Source organism: Furipterus horrens, unplaced genomic scaffold, assembly GCF_987537825.1.
Source record: "Furipterus horrens unplaced genomic scaffold, mFurHor1.1.pri manual_scaffold_17, whole genome shotgun sequence".
Taxonomy (NCBI): Eukaryota; Metazoa; Chordata; class Mammalia; order Chiroptera; family Furipteridae; genus Furipterus; species Furipterus horrens.
Genome location: NW_028327187.1, coordinates 110,256,367 through 110,273,597, shown reverse-complemented (window position 1 = coordinate 110,273,597; position 17,231 = coordinate 110,256,367). Strand labels below are relative to the sequence as shown.

The following is a 17,231-nucleotide window of genomic DNA, read 5'->3' as shown; positions in this document are numbered from 1 at the left end:
TGTTTTCCTCTAGGACTTTTATGGTATCATGGCTTACATTTAAGTCTTTAATCCATCTTGAGTTTACTCTCATGTGTGGTGTAAGTTGGTGGTCTAGTTTCATTTTTTTGCACATCCCTGTCCAGTTCTCCCAGCACCATTTGTTAAAGAGGCTCTTCTCACTCCATTTTATGTTCCTTCCTCCTTTATCAAAGATTAGTTGACCATAGAGGCCTAGGTTTATTTCTGGGCTTTCAATTCTGTTCCACTGATCTGTATGTCTATTCTTATGCCAGTACCAGACTGTTTTGATCACAGTGGCTTTGTGGTATTGTTTGATGTCTGGTATCGTGATTCCTCCTGCTGTGTTCTTCTGTTTCAAGATTGCTTTTGCTATTCGGGGTCTTTTTTGGTTCCATATAAATTTTTGGAGGATTTGTTCTAGGTCAGTGAAATATGTCATTGGTATTTTAATAGGGATTGCATTGAATTTGTAAATTGCTTTGGGTAGTATGGCCATTTTGATGATGTTGATTCTTCCTATCCAAGAACATGGTATTTGCCTCCATTTATTTGTATCTTCCTTAATTTCTTTCTTCAATGTTGCATAATTTTCAGTGTACAGGTCTTTTATCTCTTTGGTTAAGTTTATTCCTAGGTACTTTATTTTTCTTGTTGCTATAGTAAATGGTATTTTCTTTTTTGCTTCTGTCTCTGAGATTTTATTGTTGGTGTACAGAAATGCCTTAGATTTCTGTATATTTATTTTGTACCCTGCTATTTTGCCAAATTCACTTATTATATCAAGTAGTCTTTTAGTGGAGTTTATAGGGTTTTCTAGGTATACTATCATGTCGTCTGCAAATAGTGATAGTTTTACTTCTTCTTTCCCAATTTGGATGCCTTTTATTTCTTTGTCTTGTCTGATTGCTGTGGCTAGGACTTCCAACACTATGTTGAATAGAAGTGGGGAGAGTGGACAGCCTTGTCTAGTTCCTGATTTCAGGGGGAATGCTTTCAGTTTTTGTCCATTGAGTATGATGTTGGCTTCAGGCTTCTCATATATAGCCTTAATGATGTTAAGGTATGCTCCCTCTATTCCCATTTTGCTGAGTGTTTTTAACATAAATGGGTGTTGTACTTTATCAAATGCTTTTTCTGCATCTATAGATATGATCATGTGATTTTTGTCTTTCATTTTGTTTAGGTGATGTATTATATTTATTGATTTGCGAATATTATACCATCCTTGCATCCCTGGGATGAATCCCACTTGATTGTGGTGTATGATCTTTTTGATGTATTGTTGGATCCTGTTTGCCAAAATTTTATTGAGGATTTTAGCATCTATGTTCATCAGTGATATTGGCCTGTAGTTTTCTTTCTTTGTTGTGTCTTGACCTGGTTTTGGAATTAGGGTAATACTGGCTTCATAGAAAGAGTTTGGGATTTTTCCCTCTTCTTGGATTTTTTGGAATAGTATGAGGAGGGAAGGAGTTAGTTCTTCCCTAAATGTTTTGTAAAATTCTCCTGTGAAGCCATCTGGTCCAGGGCTTTTGTGTGCAGGGAGATTTTTGATTACTGTTTCAATTTCCTTCTTTGTTATTGGTCTGTTGAGACTTTCTATTTCTTCTTGATTCAGTTTTGGAAGGTTATATGTTTCTAGAAATCTGTCCATTTCTACTAGGTTGTCAAATTTCTTGCCATACAGTTGTTTGTAGTAATTTCTTATAATTGTTTGTATTTCTGAGGTATCAGTCGTGATTTCTCCTCTTTCATTTCTGATTTTGTTTATTTGGGTCTTCTCTCTTTTTTTTCTTAATGAGCCTGGCTAGAGGCTTGTTGATTTTGTTTATTTTTTCAAAGAACCAGCTCCTAGTTTTGTTGATTTTTTGGATTGTTCGTTTAGTTTCTATGTCGTTTAATTCTGCTTTGATCTTGATGATTTCCTTTCTTCTCTTTGCCCTAGGCTTTGTTTGTTGTTGCTGTTCTAGTTCTTGTAGCTTTACGGTTAGGTTTTTTATCTGAGATTCTTCTAGCCTTTTCAGATATGCCTGTATTGCTATGAACTTCCCTCTTAGGACTGCTTTTGCTGTGTCCCATAGGTTTTGGGCTGTTGTGTGTTCATTGTCATTAGTTTCTAGAAATTTCTTGATTTCCTCTTTGATGTCATTGTTAACCCATTCGTTATTTAAGAGCGTGTTATTCATTCTCCATGAGTTTGGGTGTCTTTGATTTTTTTCCCTGAGGTTGATTTTTAGTTTCAAGGCATTGTGGTCTGAAAAGATGCTTGATATCATTTCAATTTTCTTGAATTTGTTGAGGCTTGTTTTGTGTCCTATTATGTGGTCTATCTTTGAAACTTTCCCATGTGCCTTTGAAAAGAATGTATATTTTGCTTCTTTGGGGTGAAAAGTTCTATATATATATCAGTTAAGTCCATGTGGTTTAGTGTGTTGTTCAATGCCTGTATATCCTTGGTGTTTCTTTGCTTGGATGATCTGTCTATTGTTGATACTGGAGTGTTGAAGTCCCCTACTATGAGTGTGTTGTTGTTAATATCCTTCTTGTGGTCTTCTAGTATTTGCTTTATGTATTTGGGTGCTCCTATGTTGGGTGCATATATGTTTATCAGTGTTGTATCTTCTTGATGAATCGTTCCTTTAAGTATTATGAAATGTCCTTCTTTGTCTCTTTTTATTGCCCTTGCTTTGAAATCCATTTTGTTTCATATGAGGACTGCTACCCCAGCTTTTTTTTCTGGTCCATTTGCTTGGAATATTTTTTTATATCCCTTTACTTTCAGTCTGTGTAAATCTTTTGTTTAGTTTTGAGGTGTGTTTCTTGTAGACAGCAAATATGTGGGTCCTGTTTTCTTACCCATTCCGTTACCCTATGTCTTTTAATTGGAGCATTTAATCCATCTACATTTAAGGTTCTTATTGACATGTATTTATTCATTTCCCTTTTGTATTTCTGTTCCTCTACTCTTTTTTTTGTGTTTTCTCTTCCTTTTTCTTAGAATATTCCCTTTAGCATCTCTTGCAATGCCGGTTTTGTGGAGATGTATTCTTTTAGTCTTCCTTTGTCTGAGAAACTCCTTGTTTCACCTTCTATTTTGAATGAGAGCCTTGCTGGGTAGAGTAATCTTGGTTGTAGGCCTTTGTTTTTCATTGCTTGAAATATTTTTGAGCATTCCCTTCTGGCTTGTAATGTTTCTGTTGAGAAATCGGTCGATAGCCTTATTGGAGCTCCCTTGTAAGTTATTTGCTGTTTTTCTCTTGCTGCTTTTAGGATTCTCTCTTTGTCTTGGAATGTCGCCATTTTAACTATGATGTGCCTTGGAGTGGGTTTTTGAGGGTTCCTCTTTATTGGAACTCTCAGTGCTTCTTGGACTTGCATAACTTTTTCTCTCATCAGGTTCGGAAAATTTTCTGTCACTATTTCTCCTATCAGTTTTTCAATTCCATGCTCCTTTTCTTCTCCCTCTCTTATTCCTATGATCCTGATATTATTTTTTTAATGCTATCCTGTAATTCCCTTACATCTTGTTCATATTTTTTCAATCTTTTTTCATTTTGCTGTATCATTTGAGAATTATTACCTACATTATCCTCTAACTCACTAATCCGATCCTCTGCTTCGTTTAGTCTGCTTTTGACTGATTCTACTGTGTTTTTCAGTTCAGAGATTGCATTCTTCATTTCTTCCTGGTTCTTGTTGATAGTTTCTCTGTCTTTTTTGATGCTGGTGTAGTTCTCTGCAAGTTCCCTGTAATTTTCTTGGAGCTGTTGGTAACTTTCTTGGAGGTTGTCGTAGTTGTTTTTGAGGTTGTCGGGTATATTGAGCTTCTTCACCACCATAGTTTTGAATTCCATGTCTGACATTTGGGCTGTGTCTATTCCATCTACCTCTCTTTCTGGGGATTCCTCTTTTCTTTTCATTGAGAGGTTGTTTCTGCATCTTACCATGTTGGATTCTTCTTGTTTGTTTTTGTTATTTGGATTTGTCCGCTTTGCCTTCCCACCTTTGTGGTATGAGATTTTTTATGGTAGATCTGGGGGTTTCAGTGGTGCAGTCTCTTTGATCTCCTGAGCCTGATGTTCTTGGGGTACCTTTTATATCGTTTGTTTACGCTGTCTGGTTATATTTCAGATTTTTTTGTTAGGATATTCCTTCTGGCTTGTTGATTGAGCGTCACTCTATCCACTTTATCTCGAATTCTTTTGTGGAGATGTCCGTTTTAGCCTTGGTGTGTCGCCTTCTTTTTCTGCGTCCACAGCTGGTTTAGTGTGGCGGTTCAGAGGTTCTTGTTTCTTGCAGGACTGGTGTGCGCCCACGGTTGCCGCAATGGTGCGCGCCCACGGTTGCCGGCACGGCACGCTCCCTTGCTGCCCGCCGGAGCCAGTTGAGGTGTCCTTGCGCGCGAGCCCCTGTGTGGGCGGGGCAGCTGAGAGCTTGCCCCACAATTGGCGCCTATTGTTGCCAGGCCCAGGTGGTTCCGCATTCGCGCCTAGGTGTCCCTGCGCGCGTCCCTGCAGGCGTGCGAGCGGCCCGAGAACTTCCCCCACGATTGGCGCCTAGTGTCCCTGGGCTGAGGTGTTTTCGCACTGGTGTGCCTGTGCCCTTAGTCCAGCTGAGCCGAGCTCCAGGAGTTGGTCTCTCGCCTCTTAGGGCAGGGCCGGGGACACTTGTGCTCAGTGGAAGTGAGCGTCTGTGAGTCGCTGCCGCCCGCTGTTCCCGTGCTGCAGCCGCCCGCCTTCCCTCACCCGTCTGGGCCAGCAGGAACAGAACCCGAGCTAGTGGTCTGCTTTCCGGCCTGGGGCCCGGCGCCCGCGGGAGCTGTCTAGGGGTATCTGCGAACGGTCCTCTGCCTGTTCAGTGGGCCCTCCCTGTGCCCGTAGGGGCACTGATCTTATGTCTGTTGGGGAGTGTCCAAGGGACGCCTGGACTCACGGCCCGCGCACCTGGGCCAGTGAGTGAGAGCACTTCCCTATGCGCGCCCCCGCGACCCAAGGGGAGGGTTGGGGGGTGGATGAGCGCACCACTGCGCCTGCGCTCCTCAGGAATGGCCTACCACCCCCAAACTTTCCTTCCCTCTCCACCATCCACTAGAGAAAAATATAAAGGAGAATTATGTTCTCACTTGCCCGGCAGCACGCTCTCTCCTGTCCTTCAGCGCCAATGCCACTTGGTCGAGTCCCGTCTCTGCCAGCGGGCAGAGATCCGCTCTCCTCCTGACTCCCCTCTGGGGAAGCCTGTGGTCGCCAAAAAGCCTTTGTGTACTTCCCACCGCAGCTCGGGCAGCCGCCCCAGTCAGGAATCCTGTTTCGTCCCCTTTTCCTCCGCTATCCTCACTAAACAGGTTGTCCCCAGATGGATTTTCTCTAATCCAGCAGTGCCTTGGCTCGACTCCTGCCAGTGTCCAGCTGCTCACTGAGATGTTCTGTCTGCAATTAGCCCAAACTGCAGATGGGTCTCGGGAGCCTGAAACCGCAGCCTCTCCTCACTCCTCCGCCATCTTCCCCTCTCTCGTTCTTCTTTATGGTCAAGTAATATTCCATTGTATAAATGTACCACAGCTTGTTTTATCCACTCATCTATTGTTGGGCACTTGGGTTGATTCTGTATCTTGGCTATTGTAAATAATGCTGCGGTGAACATAGGGTTACATATATTCTTTTGAATTACTGTTTTGCGTTTCTTCAGATATAATACACAGAGATGGAATTTCTGGGTCATAAAACAGTTCCATTTGTAGTTTTTTGAGGACATTCCATACTGCTTTCCACGGTGGCTGTACTAGTCTGCATTCCCACCAACAAGCACAAGGGTTCCCTTTTCTCTACATCCTCTCCAACACCTGTTGTTCATTGATCTGTTGATGATAGCCTTTTCTGACAGGTGTAAGGTGATATGTCATTCTACTTTTAAGCTGCATCTCTCTGATTAGTGACATTGAGCCTCTTTTTATATGTCGTATGTTCTCTTTGGAGAAGTGTCTATTTGGAGAATTCCCATTTTTAAATTGGATTCTTTGCTTTTTTGGTCTTGAGTTGTATGAGTTCTTTATAAATTTAGGATATTAACCCCTTGTTAGATGTACAATTGGCTAATATGTTCTCCCATTCAGTGGGTTGTCTTTTTATTTTGTTGATGGTTCACTTTGATATGCAAAATGCTTTTAGTTTGATGTAGTCCCATTTCTTTAATTTTTCTTTTGTTTCCCTTGCCTGAGAAAAAATATTACTAAGAGAAGTATTTTCTCTAAGAATTCTTATGGTATTGAGTCTTATATTTAAGGCTTTAATCCATTTTTAGTTTATTCTTGTGCATGGCGTAAGAAAGTGGTCTAGTTTTATTTTTAGTTTTTGCACCTTTTCTGTCCAATTTTCACAACACTATTGAATAGACAGCGTTTACCCCATTTTATGTTCTTGCTTCCTTTGTCAAATATTAATTGACCATATAGGTGTGAGTTTATTTCTGGGTTCTCTATTCTGTTGTGTTGTTCTCCATGCCTGTTTTTATGCCAGCATCATGTTGTTTTGATTACTATCACCTTGTAGTATAATTTGATATCAGGTTGCATGATACCTCAAACTTTATTATTCTTTCTCAAGATTGCTGTGGCTTTTCAGGGTCTTTTATGACTTTATATAAATTTTTGGATTATTTGTTCTAGTTCTCTGAAATACATCATTGGTATTTTGATAGGAATTGTGTTGAATCTATAGTTTGCTTTGGGTAGTATGTATATTTTAACAATGTTAATTATTTCTATTCATGAGCATGGTATCGTCGTCGGCAGCCGTCCGTCTCGAGAGACGATGGTGTAGCTTCTTAAGAGTCTATCTGCACCGCCGAAAATGGTTGTGCAGTCCGACTCGGGAGTGACATGGTATCTGTCTCCTCCCGTGTTGAATCAAGTGCGATGACGCTGAAGCTACAGAGCCTGGGCAGGGTAATATGGAGGGTCTGCTGTTGCCCATGCAGCAGACCCCCCCTCTCTTCGCAGCTGAAGGGTCCAAGGGAAAGACGGAGTCAATATAGCTTGGCTTCAGGTGCGCCGCAGGAGTTGCCGGTGTTGACTACAACGTCAAACCGCCTTAGGGACTCCGGCTCTGGATTTTCTGTCGGGGTTTACTCCCTTAGCCTTTCCCCTGAAGAGGTATGCCACAAGGCAGCGGAGGTTTTTTGGAGTCAGAGTTTTCCTTCTCTGATGTGCCCTGACTGGAAGATCGAACCAGCGACACTTAGCTCGCAGGCCAACGCTCAATCCACTGAGCTAAACCAGCCAGGGCCCTGAGCATGGTATATGCTTCCATTTATTCATATCACCTTCAATTTTTTTCTTCAGTGTCTTATAATTTTCTAAGTGTGTGTTTTTTACCTCTTTGGTTAACTTTATTCCTAGGTAATTTATCTTATTTTTTAAAGATTTTATTTATTTATTTTTAGAGAGAGGGGAAGGGAGGAAGAAAGAAAGGGAGAGAAACACCAATATGTGGTTACCTTTCTCAGGCCTCCAGATGAGGATCTGGCCCATAACCCAGGCATGTGCCCTAGCTGGGAATTGAACAAGCAACCCTTTGGTTCACAGGCCACCACTCAATGCACTGAGCCACACCAGCAGGGTTATTTTGTTTTATTTTTTGATGCAATTGGAATGGGATTGTTCTCTTAGTTTCCCTTTCTGTTCATTATTGGTGTATAAAAATGCAACTGATTTCTGGAGATTTACATTGTATCCTACTACTTTACTGAATTCATTTATCAGTTCTAGTAGGGTTATTATTATTTTTTTTAATGGAATCCTTAGGGTTCTCTATATGCAGTATTATGTAATCCATTAATAATGACAGTTCTACTTCTTCCTTTCCAATTTGGATGCCTTCTATTTCTTCTTCTTGTCTAATTGTTGTGGTTAGATCTTCCAGTACTAAGAATAAGAGAGGTGAAAGTGGACATCCCTGTCTTGTTCCTGATCTAAAGGGAAATGAGTTTAGTTTTTCCCCATTGTGCATGATGTTAGTTGTGGGTGTGTCATATATGGCCTTTATTATGTTGAGATATGTTTCCCCTATTCCCATTTTGCTGAGAGTTTTTATCATAAACGGGTGCTGGAGTTTGTCTAAAGTTTTTTCTGCATATATTGATATGATCTTAAGATTTTTATCTGTCATTTTGTTTATGTGATATATCACATTAATTGATTTGCAGATATTGTACCAACCTTGCATCCCTGGAATAAATCCCATTTGATGATGGTTTATAATCTTTTAATGTAATGCTAGGTTTGGTTTGCTAATATTTTAACATAATATTTTATGTTCATCAGGGATATTGGCCCATAATTTTCTTCTTAGTATCTTTAGGTGGTCTCATAAAATAAGCTTGGGAGTCTTCCCTCCTGGAATAGATTGAGAAAGATAGATGTTACTTCTTCTTTGAATGTTTGGTAAAATTCATCTTTGACGTCATCCAGTTCAGGACTTTTGTTTGTTGGAAGTTTTTTGATTAGTGCTTCAATTTCATTAGTTGTAATTGATCTGTTCTTGATTCAGTTTTGGGAGATTATATGTTTCTAGGAATTTATCCATTCTTCCAGATTGTCCAGTTTGTTGGCATATAGTTGTTCACAATAACACTTCATAATCCTTCATATTTCTGTGGTGTCAGTTGTTACTTCTCCTATTTCATTTCTGATTTTATTTATCCTGGGCCTCTTTCTTTTTTTCTTGATGATTCTGGCTAAAGGTTTGTCAATTTTATTTATCTTTCCAAAGAACCAGCTCTTGGTTTCATTGATCTTTCACATTGTTTTATAGACTCTATTTTGTTTATTTCTGCTCTGATCCTTATTATTTTATTTCTTCTACTCACTTGGGGCTTTGTTTGTTGTTCTTTTTCTACTTCCTTTAATTGTAATGTTAGATTGCTTATTTGAGATTTTTCTTGTTTTTTTTTAAATATGCTTTATTGTTTATGCTATTACAGTTGTCCCAATTTCTTTTCCCTTTGTTCCCCTCCACCCAGTGACCCCCGTCCCTCCAGTTGTCCCCCCCCTTAGTCCATGTGCATTGGTTGTGCATATAGTTCTTCTCAACATCTTCCTGTCTACTCCACTCCCTCCTACTATGCTTCTTAATTCCTGTTACATCTCCCTCCCTTTCCCCCCTTCCCTCCCCACTGACCTCCCCCCAAAATGTTCCCCATACCTATAATTCTTTTCCCACTCTCGTTGCTTACTTAGTCTACCTTTGTTTCAATTCCCTAGCTTCTCTTGTTGGTTGTTGTGATACAATTTTCATTTTAATGTTCATAGTTTTGATCCTCCTTCTCCTAAACAAGTCCCTTTAACATTTCGTATAACAGTGGTTTGGATCTGATGAACTCCTTCAGTTTTACTTTGTCCTGGAAGCACTTTCTCTGCCCTTCTATTCTGAATGACAGCTTTGCTGGATACAGTAATCGTGGTTGTAGGTTTTTGCTTTTCGTTACTTTGAATATTTCTTGCCAGTCCCTTCTTGCCTGCAGAGTTTCTTTTGAGAAATCAGCTGACAATCTTATTGGGACCCCTTTGTATGTAATTCTCTTATTCTCTCTTGCTGCTTTTAAGATTCTTTCTTTATCCTTAATTTTTGACATTTTGATAATAATGTGTCTTGGTGTGGTTCTCACTGGGTCCAGTTTATTTGGAACTCTCTGTGCTTCCTGGACCTGTAAGTCTGTTTCCTTCCCCAAGTTTGGGACATTCTGCTTCATTACCTTTTCACATAATTTTTCAATTTCTGGTTCTTCTTCTTCACCTTCTGGCAACCCTATGATTCAGATGTTGGCCCGCTTCTAGCTGTCCCATAGGTTTCTGAGCCTCTCCTCATTTTCCTCACTTCTCATTTCCTCTTCCTCCACTGGTTGACTGTTTGTTCCTTTCCTATGTTCCGATTTGTTGATTTGATCCCTGGTTTTCCTTCCCTCACCACTAGTTTCATATGTGTTTTTGTTTATTTCAGCAGGACTAGCCTTCATTCCTTCCCCATCTTGTTTAAGATCTGCTGTTAGGTCTGTAAGTATTTTTATAAGCAAAGCTCTGAACTGAGCCTCAGAAAGATTTCCTATCTGCTGCTTCCTTACATTAGATATTTGTTGTATGGTCAACTGTGTCACCGGGACCTCTATCATGATCTGTGCCATCCTGATCATTTTGTGTTTACCTTTGCTTCCTGGGCAGGGCTGTCACACCTCCTATGCTATAGGGGGCAGAGCCCCATGCACTCATCACAGCCAGGCGACCCGTCTCACCACGCTGTGGTGTTTTCTGCGGGGATGGGGGTCCAAGATGGTTTCCTGCCATTCACTCTCCGCTGAGAGACCGGGAGCCTCCTCCTCTGTTCCCACCCCCTCTGGGCCTCACAGTCCAAGGCAATGGAGGTCTGCCTTCTCCAGCATTGGAATCGCAAGCTGACGTGTCTGGTCTGCAGCCAGGGGTGCTTCTCAGGTGCTTCTGACCTCCACCTAAATATGGGTGTCTGTGCTTACTGCTGTCCTGCCTCCATCGCTGCTGCTGCCGCGGACAGAACAGCTCGAACTCTCCTCCCCGACTTCGCCCCTCCTACCTGTCTGGACGAGTACCACTTCTTTATAACTTCATATGTTGGACTTCCATTTATTTTCTGGAACTTCAGCTTATTTCTGGTTTTGTGGTAGTTGTATTCCTTCTTAGTTGTGGAGGGAAATGGAGCATGTTCCTCCATCTTGGCTGGAAGTCTCCTGTGTTTGTTTGCTTCCGTGTCCCAGGGAGAGCTGTTGCTCCTACTACATTGTAAGGGACAGAGCCTTAGGTATTCATCAGTAATGGGTGATCTCTGTCATCACATTGTGGCGCTATATGCGGGGGAGGGTCTAAGAGGGAACAATGCCGCTTGCCCAGCACTCGCCCCTTCCCCAGGCACTTCTCCCACTTCTGCACCAGACCGGCACCCCTCCAGCTGCTGCCGTGGCTGTCGTTCCCAGAGTGGGTGGGTCTGCGGATGCTCCAGGTCTCTGGGGGCCCTCTAAACAAGCGGACTCTGCTGAGAAACCAGTAGTCTCTGCCTCCGTCCCAACCCCCACTGGTTTGCACAGTCAAAAGCAATGAGGCCCAACCTTCTCTGGTGCTGGGACAGTGAGCTGCGCAGTTCGGTGAGGGGCTGGGAACGCTCCCCAGGTGTCCCTCCTGACATTTTAAAATGTGTAACTGCGCTTTCTGCCGGCCTGCTGCTGTTGCCGCTGTTGCCACTACCACACCGAGTCCTCTCTGCCCCAGCTCCGCCCCTCCTACCTGTCTGGATGAGTATTTCTTCTTTATATCTTTGTTGGACTCCCATGCAGCTCTATTTTCTGGAACTTCTGGTTGTTTCTAGTTTTGAGGTAGTTGTATTCCTTCTTAGTTGTGGAGAGAGACGCAGAATGTCTGTCTACACCTTCATCTTGGCCGGAAGTCTTCTTGTTTCTTGAGATAGGACTGTAATGCTATGAATTTCCCTTTTAGGACTGCTTTTGCTGTGTCCCATAGATTTTGAGTTGTTGTATTGTCATTTTCATTTGTTTTAAGGTATCTTTTGATTTCTTCCTTGATTTGATTGTTAACCCATTGATTGTTTAGTAGTTTGTTATTTAGTCTCCACGTCTTTGTGTGTTTTTCATTTTTTTTCTCTGACTATACCTTTGTGGTCAGAGAAGATGTTTGGTATGGTTTCTGTCCTCTTAAATTTATTGAAACTTGTTTTGTGCCCTAACACATGGTCTATCCTAGAAAATGTTTCATGTGCACTTGAAAAAATGTATATTCTGCTGTTTGGAAGTGAAATGCTCTGAAGATATCAACTAAATCCATTTGATCTAGTGTGTCATTTAAGGCCATTCTTGTTTATTTTCTATCTGGAAGATCTATCAATTGATGTCAATGGGGTGTTAAAATCCCCTACTAAGACGGTATTCTTTATATTTTCTTTTGCAAAGTATTTGTCTAAAGAATTGAGGATGTTTTGGTGGCAATATCTATCGAGAAGAATAATAGAGGTGTGATTTGGAAAAGCAGACTTATCAATGATAAGGTCATTTCCCCCAGTCCTGAATAGTTATGCACTTTAGTGTTTTAAATAGATATTAATAGATAACATGGTTAAAAGAAGAATCCAGTAGGCACCTGTTCCCCAAATAGTTCCCTCCTAGCCTACAACCATTGTCCAGAATTCTGCTTCAGAGATTTATTCCTTTGGGTTTATCACTAGAAGTTCTCAGCGCATTAATGTGAGTACATCTGTGGGCTTCTTTCTAGCCTCACAGATGGGTAGAAGTGCAGTATGAAGGGTTTGAGCACTTGGGAATTGCTGTATTCAGGCCCTTTGGGGAAGCATGAAGGCCTTGGCTGTGACAGGATAAACCAAGAAAAGGAAGAAAGACTTGTGACATAGAAAGCATAGATAGGATGTCCCCTAAACTTTTATTTACCTCATCATTTTTTTCCCCCACAGTTGCTCACTTTGTTAATATTGGAGTTGAGGAAAAGGAGAAGCACTGTATGAGTTTAAAATAATGTTATAAAGCATGTTTGGAAGGTAAGAGTACAGTGCCAGTTAGTAGGAAACTTCGGGAAAATCTCAAAGGAATAAAAGTGCTATGTAATTGCAGCAGCAAAAGTGATAAGTGAAGAAGGTATTGCCAGACTCCTTTAAGACTTCAGTAGGATCAAAATACTTCACATTTATGTACAACTCATATAAACATTGCAGTGAAGAAAAATATGAGGCAAAAAGTTCCCCTTCATCTCACAGACAGGTCCTAATGTATACAGAAATGTGGGGACTTGGTCTAAGGACAAGCAATCACCAGAGTAGAATGAGAATAATATCACAGATCACCTCACTAAGAACCCAGGGTGCCTTGCAATAGCCATCTTCAAACTAAGGTTTTATTCCTGTATTCAAATGTACCCCAACATCCATTCTCTAGTAAGTGTTTCTCATGTTTAAGACAGCATGATAGTAATAAACCAGCTCTGAAAGTCAACTCCTATAAATGCCATGTGGTATTGGTTAGATCACAAACCAAAGCCAATTTTTCAAAACATTTCCAACTGAAATACCCACAACATTTTAACAGATGTCTTTTGGAAAGTTTTGAAGCAAAATAAGCCCCCATCAGCATATAAAAGAAAATGAAAAAGAAAGTAAAATGTGGAGGGATGATTTCTTTTTTTCTTTTTGCAGTAAGAGAAAGGATGGGGAAAACCTTGAGATCTTTGGAGAAATAGCCACAAAAGTGAAGAACTGAATTTTTCTCACATACACACCACAAGAAATATTGGGGTTTGGAAATATTCTTTTTTTATTCGCTAAAGAAATGTCTTTGACTGCTTTTGAGTATAATGTCTGTTATTTCTTGTTCTGAACACCCCCCACAAGTATAACTCTAGCTTTTGTTAAAGCAGACTCCATGGAAAGCTAGGAAAGTGTTTGAAGGTATAACTGATGGGCCCGAGCAGGGACACAAATGGGGTGAAAGCAACAAGGAAGTATCTTTTTTTAGGGACAAGACGGGCATGACTGGTAGTGGTTGATTCTAAAATGGTACAACTTAAAGTCTGAGGGCTCTCAAAATCAGTGGTAGGAGGCTCAGAATGGGAGCCTGGGAAAGGAAGCAGAAAAAAATTTTTCATTTTTCTCCAACATTTTATTATGAACAATTTCAAAATAACAGAAAAGTCATAAGATTTATACAGTGAATATCCATATACTCATGAGGAAAATATTGTTAATCTATTTGTCTCCACTGGGGCTGATTTTTACCCTCATCAAAAAAAATAATGCTCATGAATGAATGAATGAATGAGTGGTCTAACAATCTTCCTACACAGTTATTTTGGAGAAGCCAAGGTTGTTCACTTGCTACTCCTGCGTGGAGTGATAATTCCAAAAACAGGAGGCCCTGTGGATCTGCTTCTATAAACTGTTGTTTGGGATACCTTTTGCTCATGCTGTCTTGTCTCCTCCTTGCATTGTTACCTTTGACTTTGTGCTGGATGTTGTACTGAAAAATTATATGTGGACATAATTTGATATTATTCCTTAAGACATAATCTTTTGTTTGCTTATGCCAGGAACATGGGGGTGCTAGCAGTATAACAAATATTTATTGAGCACTACTGAGACGGTAGGAATACAGTTATGAACAAGAAATTGTTCCTGCCCTTACAAGTCTTACCCTGAATGAGCAACAGAGTTCATTTAAATAGAGCCTTTAAAGAATAATTCAGTTCATACAAGTTTGATCATCATGCAGCCTTTCCTAACCTTCTCCATCTGCACCCATTAAGGAGTAGCATGCTAAGCCATGTAGAGATGACCTGGTGTAGCAGTTCTTTTGCAGTTTTATTTCATAAATAACTTAGAAAAAATTATATGAACTGATTATTACTTTCACCACATAAAAATCTAATCAGAACTAATCAGAACAATTTTACTTCCTTTGGCCAAACACTCAGGAAAAATGATGCTTTAAAACACTACACCAAGGTAGTTGCTAATTCATGGCAAAAATAAAACCATAGCCCATTTAAATATTATAAATCAAAATACTCTAAATTGACAGACTATCTGCAAGGATTTAAGTGCTTGTGTCTAGGTGGTAGAATAAAAAAACATAATCCTTCCACACACAAGCTCAAGAGTACATAACTTCAGCCCTCACAATCTGGAGGTTGGAACAACTATCAAAATAGTAGAGAGATGGATTAGTTGAAAAGGAATCTTCTGTGGAGTGTAACCCATGGAGACCTTGATTTAGTGATGATGACCCAAACTGAACAACAGTCTGAGTTCTATTTCTCTGCACTTGCTCTCCTTAGTCATTTCCAGGTGTTGTTTCCTCATGATCGTTTAATGGGATGGGGGAAGTTCTCAAACAGATGAAAGATAAATTACTCCTTATCTCACATTCCTGGAAAAAAAATACTCGACAGGAGAGCTGACTTAGGAGACTTAAGACAAACTACCAAAATTTGTATATTAATATCATTAATATGTTTTCTACACTGCAGTTTCCTGCTGTTTCATTTTTTTGAGATCATTTTGTAAGACAAAGCCTTTGGTTTCTTGGAAATAAATTACTGTACCACGTAGGCTTTGTTTTAAGCTTCCTTTTTCCTATTTCTATGAATTTATTCCCTATTTTTTATACCCAGTGTGTTACTTGAGACCTGCACATCGCTATCGGTGACTGATTCTTATGAGGGAACCAGGTTAAATGTCTGTACTCAGGCCACATATGCCATATCTATCAAAATGATCACTTTTAGTCAGGGAGCCATAGACCCTATGAAATCATTTGTCTTAAATAAGATCTAGATCAAAGTTAACTATGCTTAAGGAGATGGCATTTGCTCTGCTTAAAAATTAATGAGCAACCCTGTCAGTTAAAATTTAGAAACTTAGAATAGTATTAAAACTTGAGTGTCACCTCCCGCTACACAAAATGCATGTATGCCATAGGCTTAACAATAACTAGAACCAGCATATGTAAACACTGAGCCTCCAGTGGGACCAAGGGTTGTTTGTGGTTTACTCTATTTGTTTTCACCTATTTTCTCTAAGAGGGTAAGTTCTTTTGGATTCTGTGGTGCATGCTTCCTCCTGAGACCTTGAGCATGCCCTTTGCTTTATTTGGGTTTCCCATCACTGTTAAAAAACACAGAACTGGTATTGATAAAGTTTACAAATAATTTGTTAGAGCTCTTACAATGAGGAGGCATTTTGTTGACATCATAGAAGACTAAAAGTAAAATGAAGCATGACTCCTGACCTCTTGGAATTTGTAACTTAATAAATGAAAAATACATATCAGGGATAATACATGTTACATTACAGCAATGCTACATGGAAAGTGCTGTAATAGAGGCTTAACTGAATTGAATGCTGACATGGTTTACAATTTAAAAGAATTTTAATGTCTTCCTCAGTAGATCCTGAAAAGGGGATTCTAGTTAACCAAATTATTCTACAAACAGGACCGGCTACATAATTTGCAACTTCCAATGCAAAATGAAAATACAGGGCCCCTTACTCAAAAACTAAGAATTCCAAGACAGTCATGCCTTTAAACCAAGTGTAGAGTCCTTCTCAGAGCAGGGTCCTGTGGGACTGCAAGGGTCACATTCCCATAAAACTGGCCCTGTTCATCAAACACAGTCTATGAATATGATGAGGAGATAATTTTTGAACAGTCCAGAGGAAGAGTTTATATGCAGGAAATTTTCTTCCAGGTAGTTCATAGGAAAATAAAGTTACTCTAAGGAAAGAAAATAATTCAGTCTTTCCCAAATTAGTAAATGGGACTTGGATCTAAAAGATAGAAAGTTACAATGTGCAAAAACAATTTCACAGGTATTTCATAGATACAAAGGATAATAATAATAGTGGTAGTAGTAGCTGACACTAACATATAGAGCTTATTATGTGCCAGGACTCTTCTAAGTCTATTATGATATTTACTCATTTAATCCTCAAAACAGCCCTGAATACTATTATTTCCCTGTCCTACAGATGAGGAAACTGACCTTAGAGAAGTTGAGAGATTGCCCGGGTTATACAACAAATATATGTTAGAACCAGAATTTGAACTCTGTCTGGCTCTTAACCACTGTTTATGGTACTTCTCATAAAATAAAAATGAAGGAGGGAAGGAAGAATGGAAAGAAGGAAGGAAAGAAGGAAGGAAGGAAGGAAGGAAGGAAGGAAGGAAGGAAGGAAGGAAGGAAGGAAAGAAGGAAGAAAGGAAGGAAGGGAGAGAGGGAGAAAGGGAGGAAAGCAGGCACTATCCCATTATATGCATTCATTAATATCATAGGCAAGGGTATACTGTGTGTTGTGTGCATGTTTTAATTTTTTCTTTTTATTACATTTCATGTTCATAGTTTAACAGCACCCGTTCGCCCTCCCCCACTGAGTGTTGCCACATGACCCCATGGAGTAGAAAGGTACTGGTTCTGAGAACATTCCCTTGTACCCTATTCCACTCTCTGAAGACACTTTCATTTTCTTCTCTTAACTTTATGGTAAACTCTGTTATTTCTAACCAACTAACAGGTATTCTTTTAAATCAATTTAAAGAGTAGGTATTTTCCTAACTTGAATTAAATAAAATACAATTTAGACAGTCATGCCATTGGCTTTTTTCTCATTTACTCCCTCCACCACACACACACCCCTAAG

The 17,231-nt window shown here is 40.0% G+C and overlaps 1 protein-coding gene across 3 annotated transcripts in view; it reads left to right on the top strand.

The window, feature by feature from the left end:
• Window positions 1–17,231, top strand: part of NHS (NHS actin remodeling regulator) — a 371,143-nt gene that overhangs the window by 339,147 nt on the left and 14,765 nt on the right. For 2 of the 3 annotated variants that reach the window (XM_090264506.1, XM_090264508.1), the window contains exon 4: window positions 16,934–16,996. The exons of the other annotated variant lie outside the window; for it this stretch is intronic. In XM_090264506.1, the coding sequence (XP_090120632.1) occupies window positions 16,934–16,996 (63 nt within the window). The remainder of the gene's footprint in view (window positions 1–16,933; window positions 16,997–17,231) is intronic. 3 annotated transcript variants of the gene reach the window in all.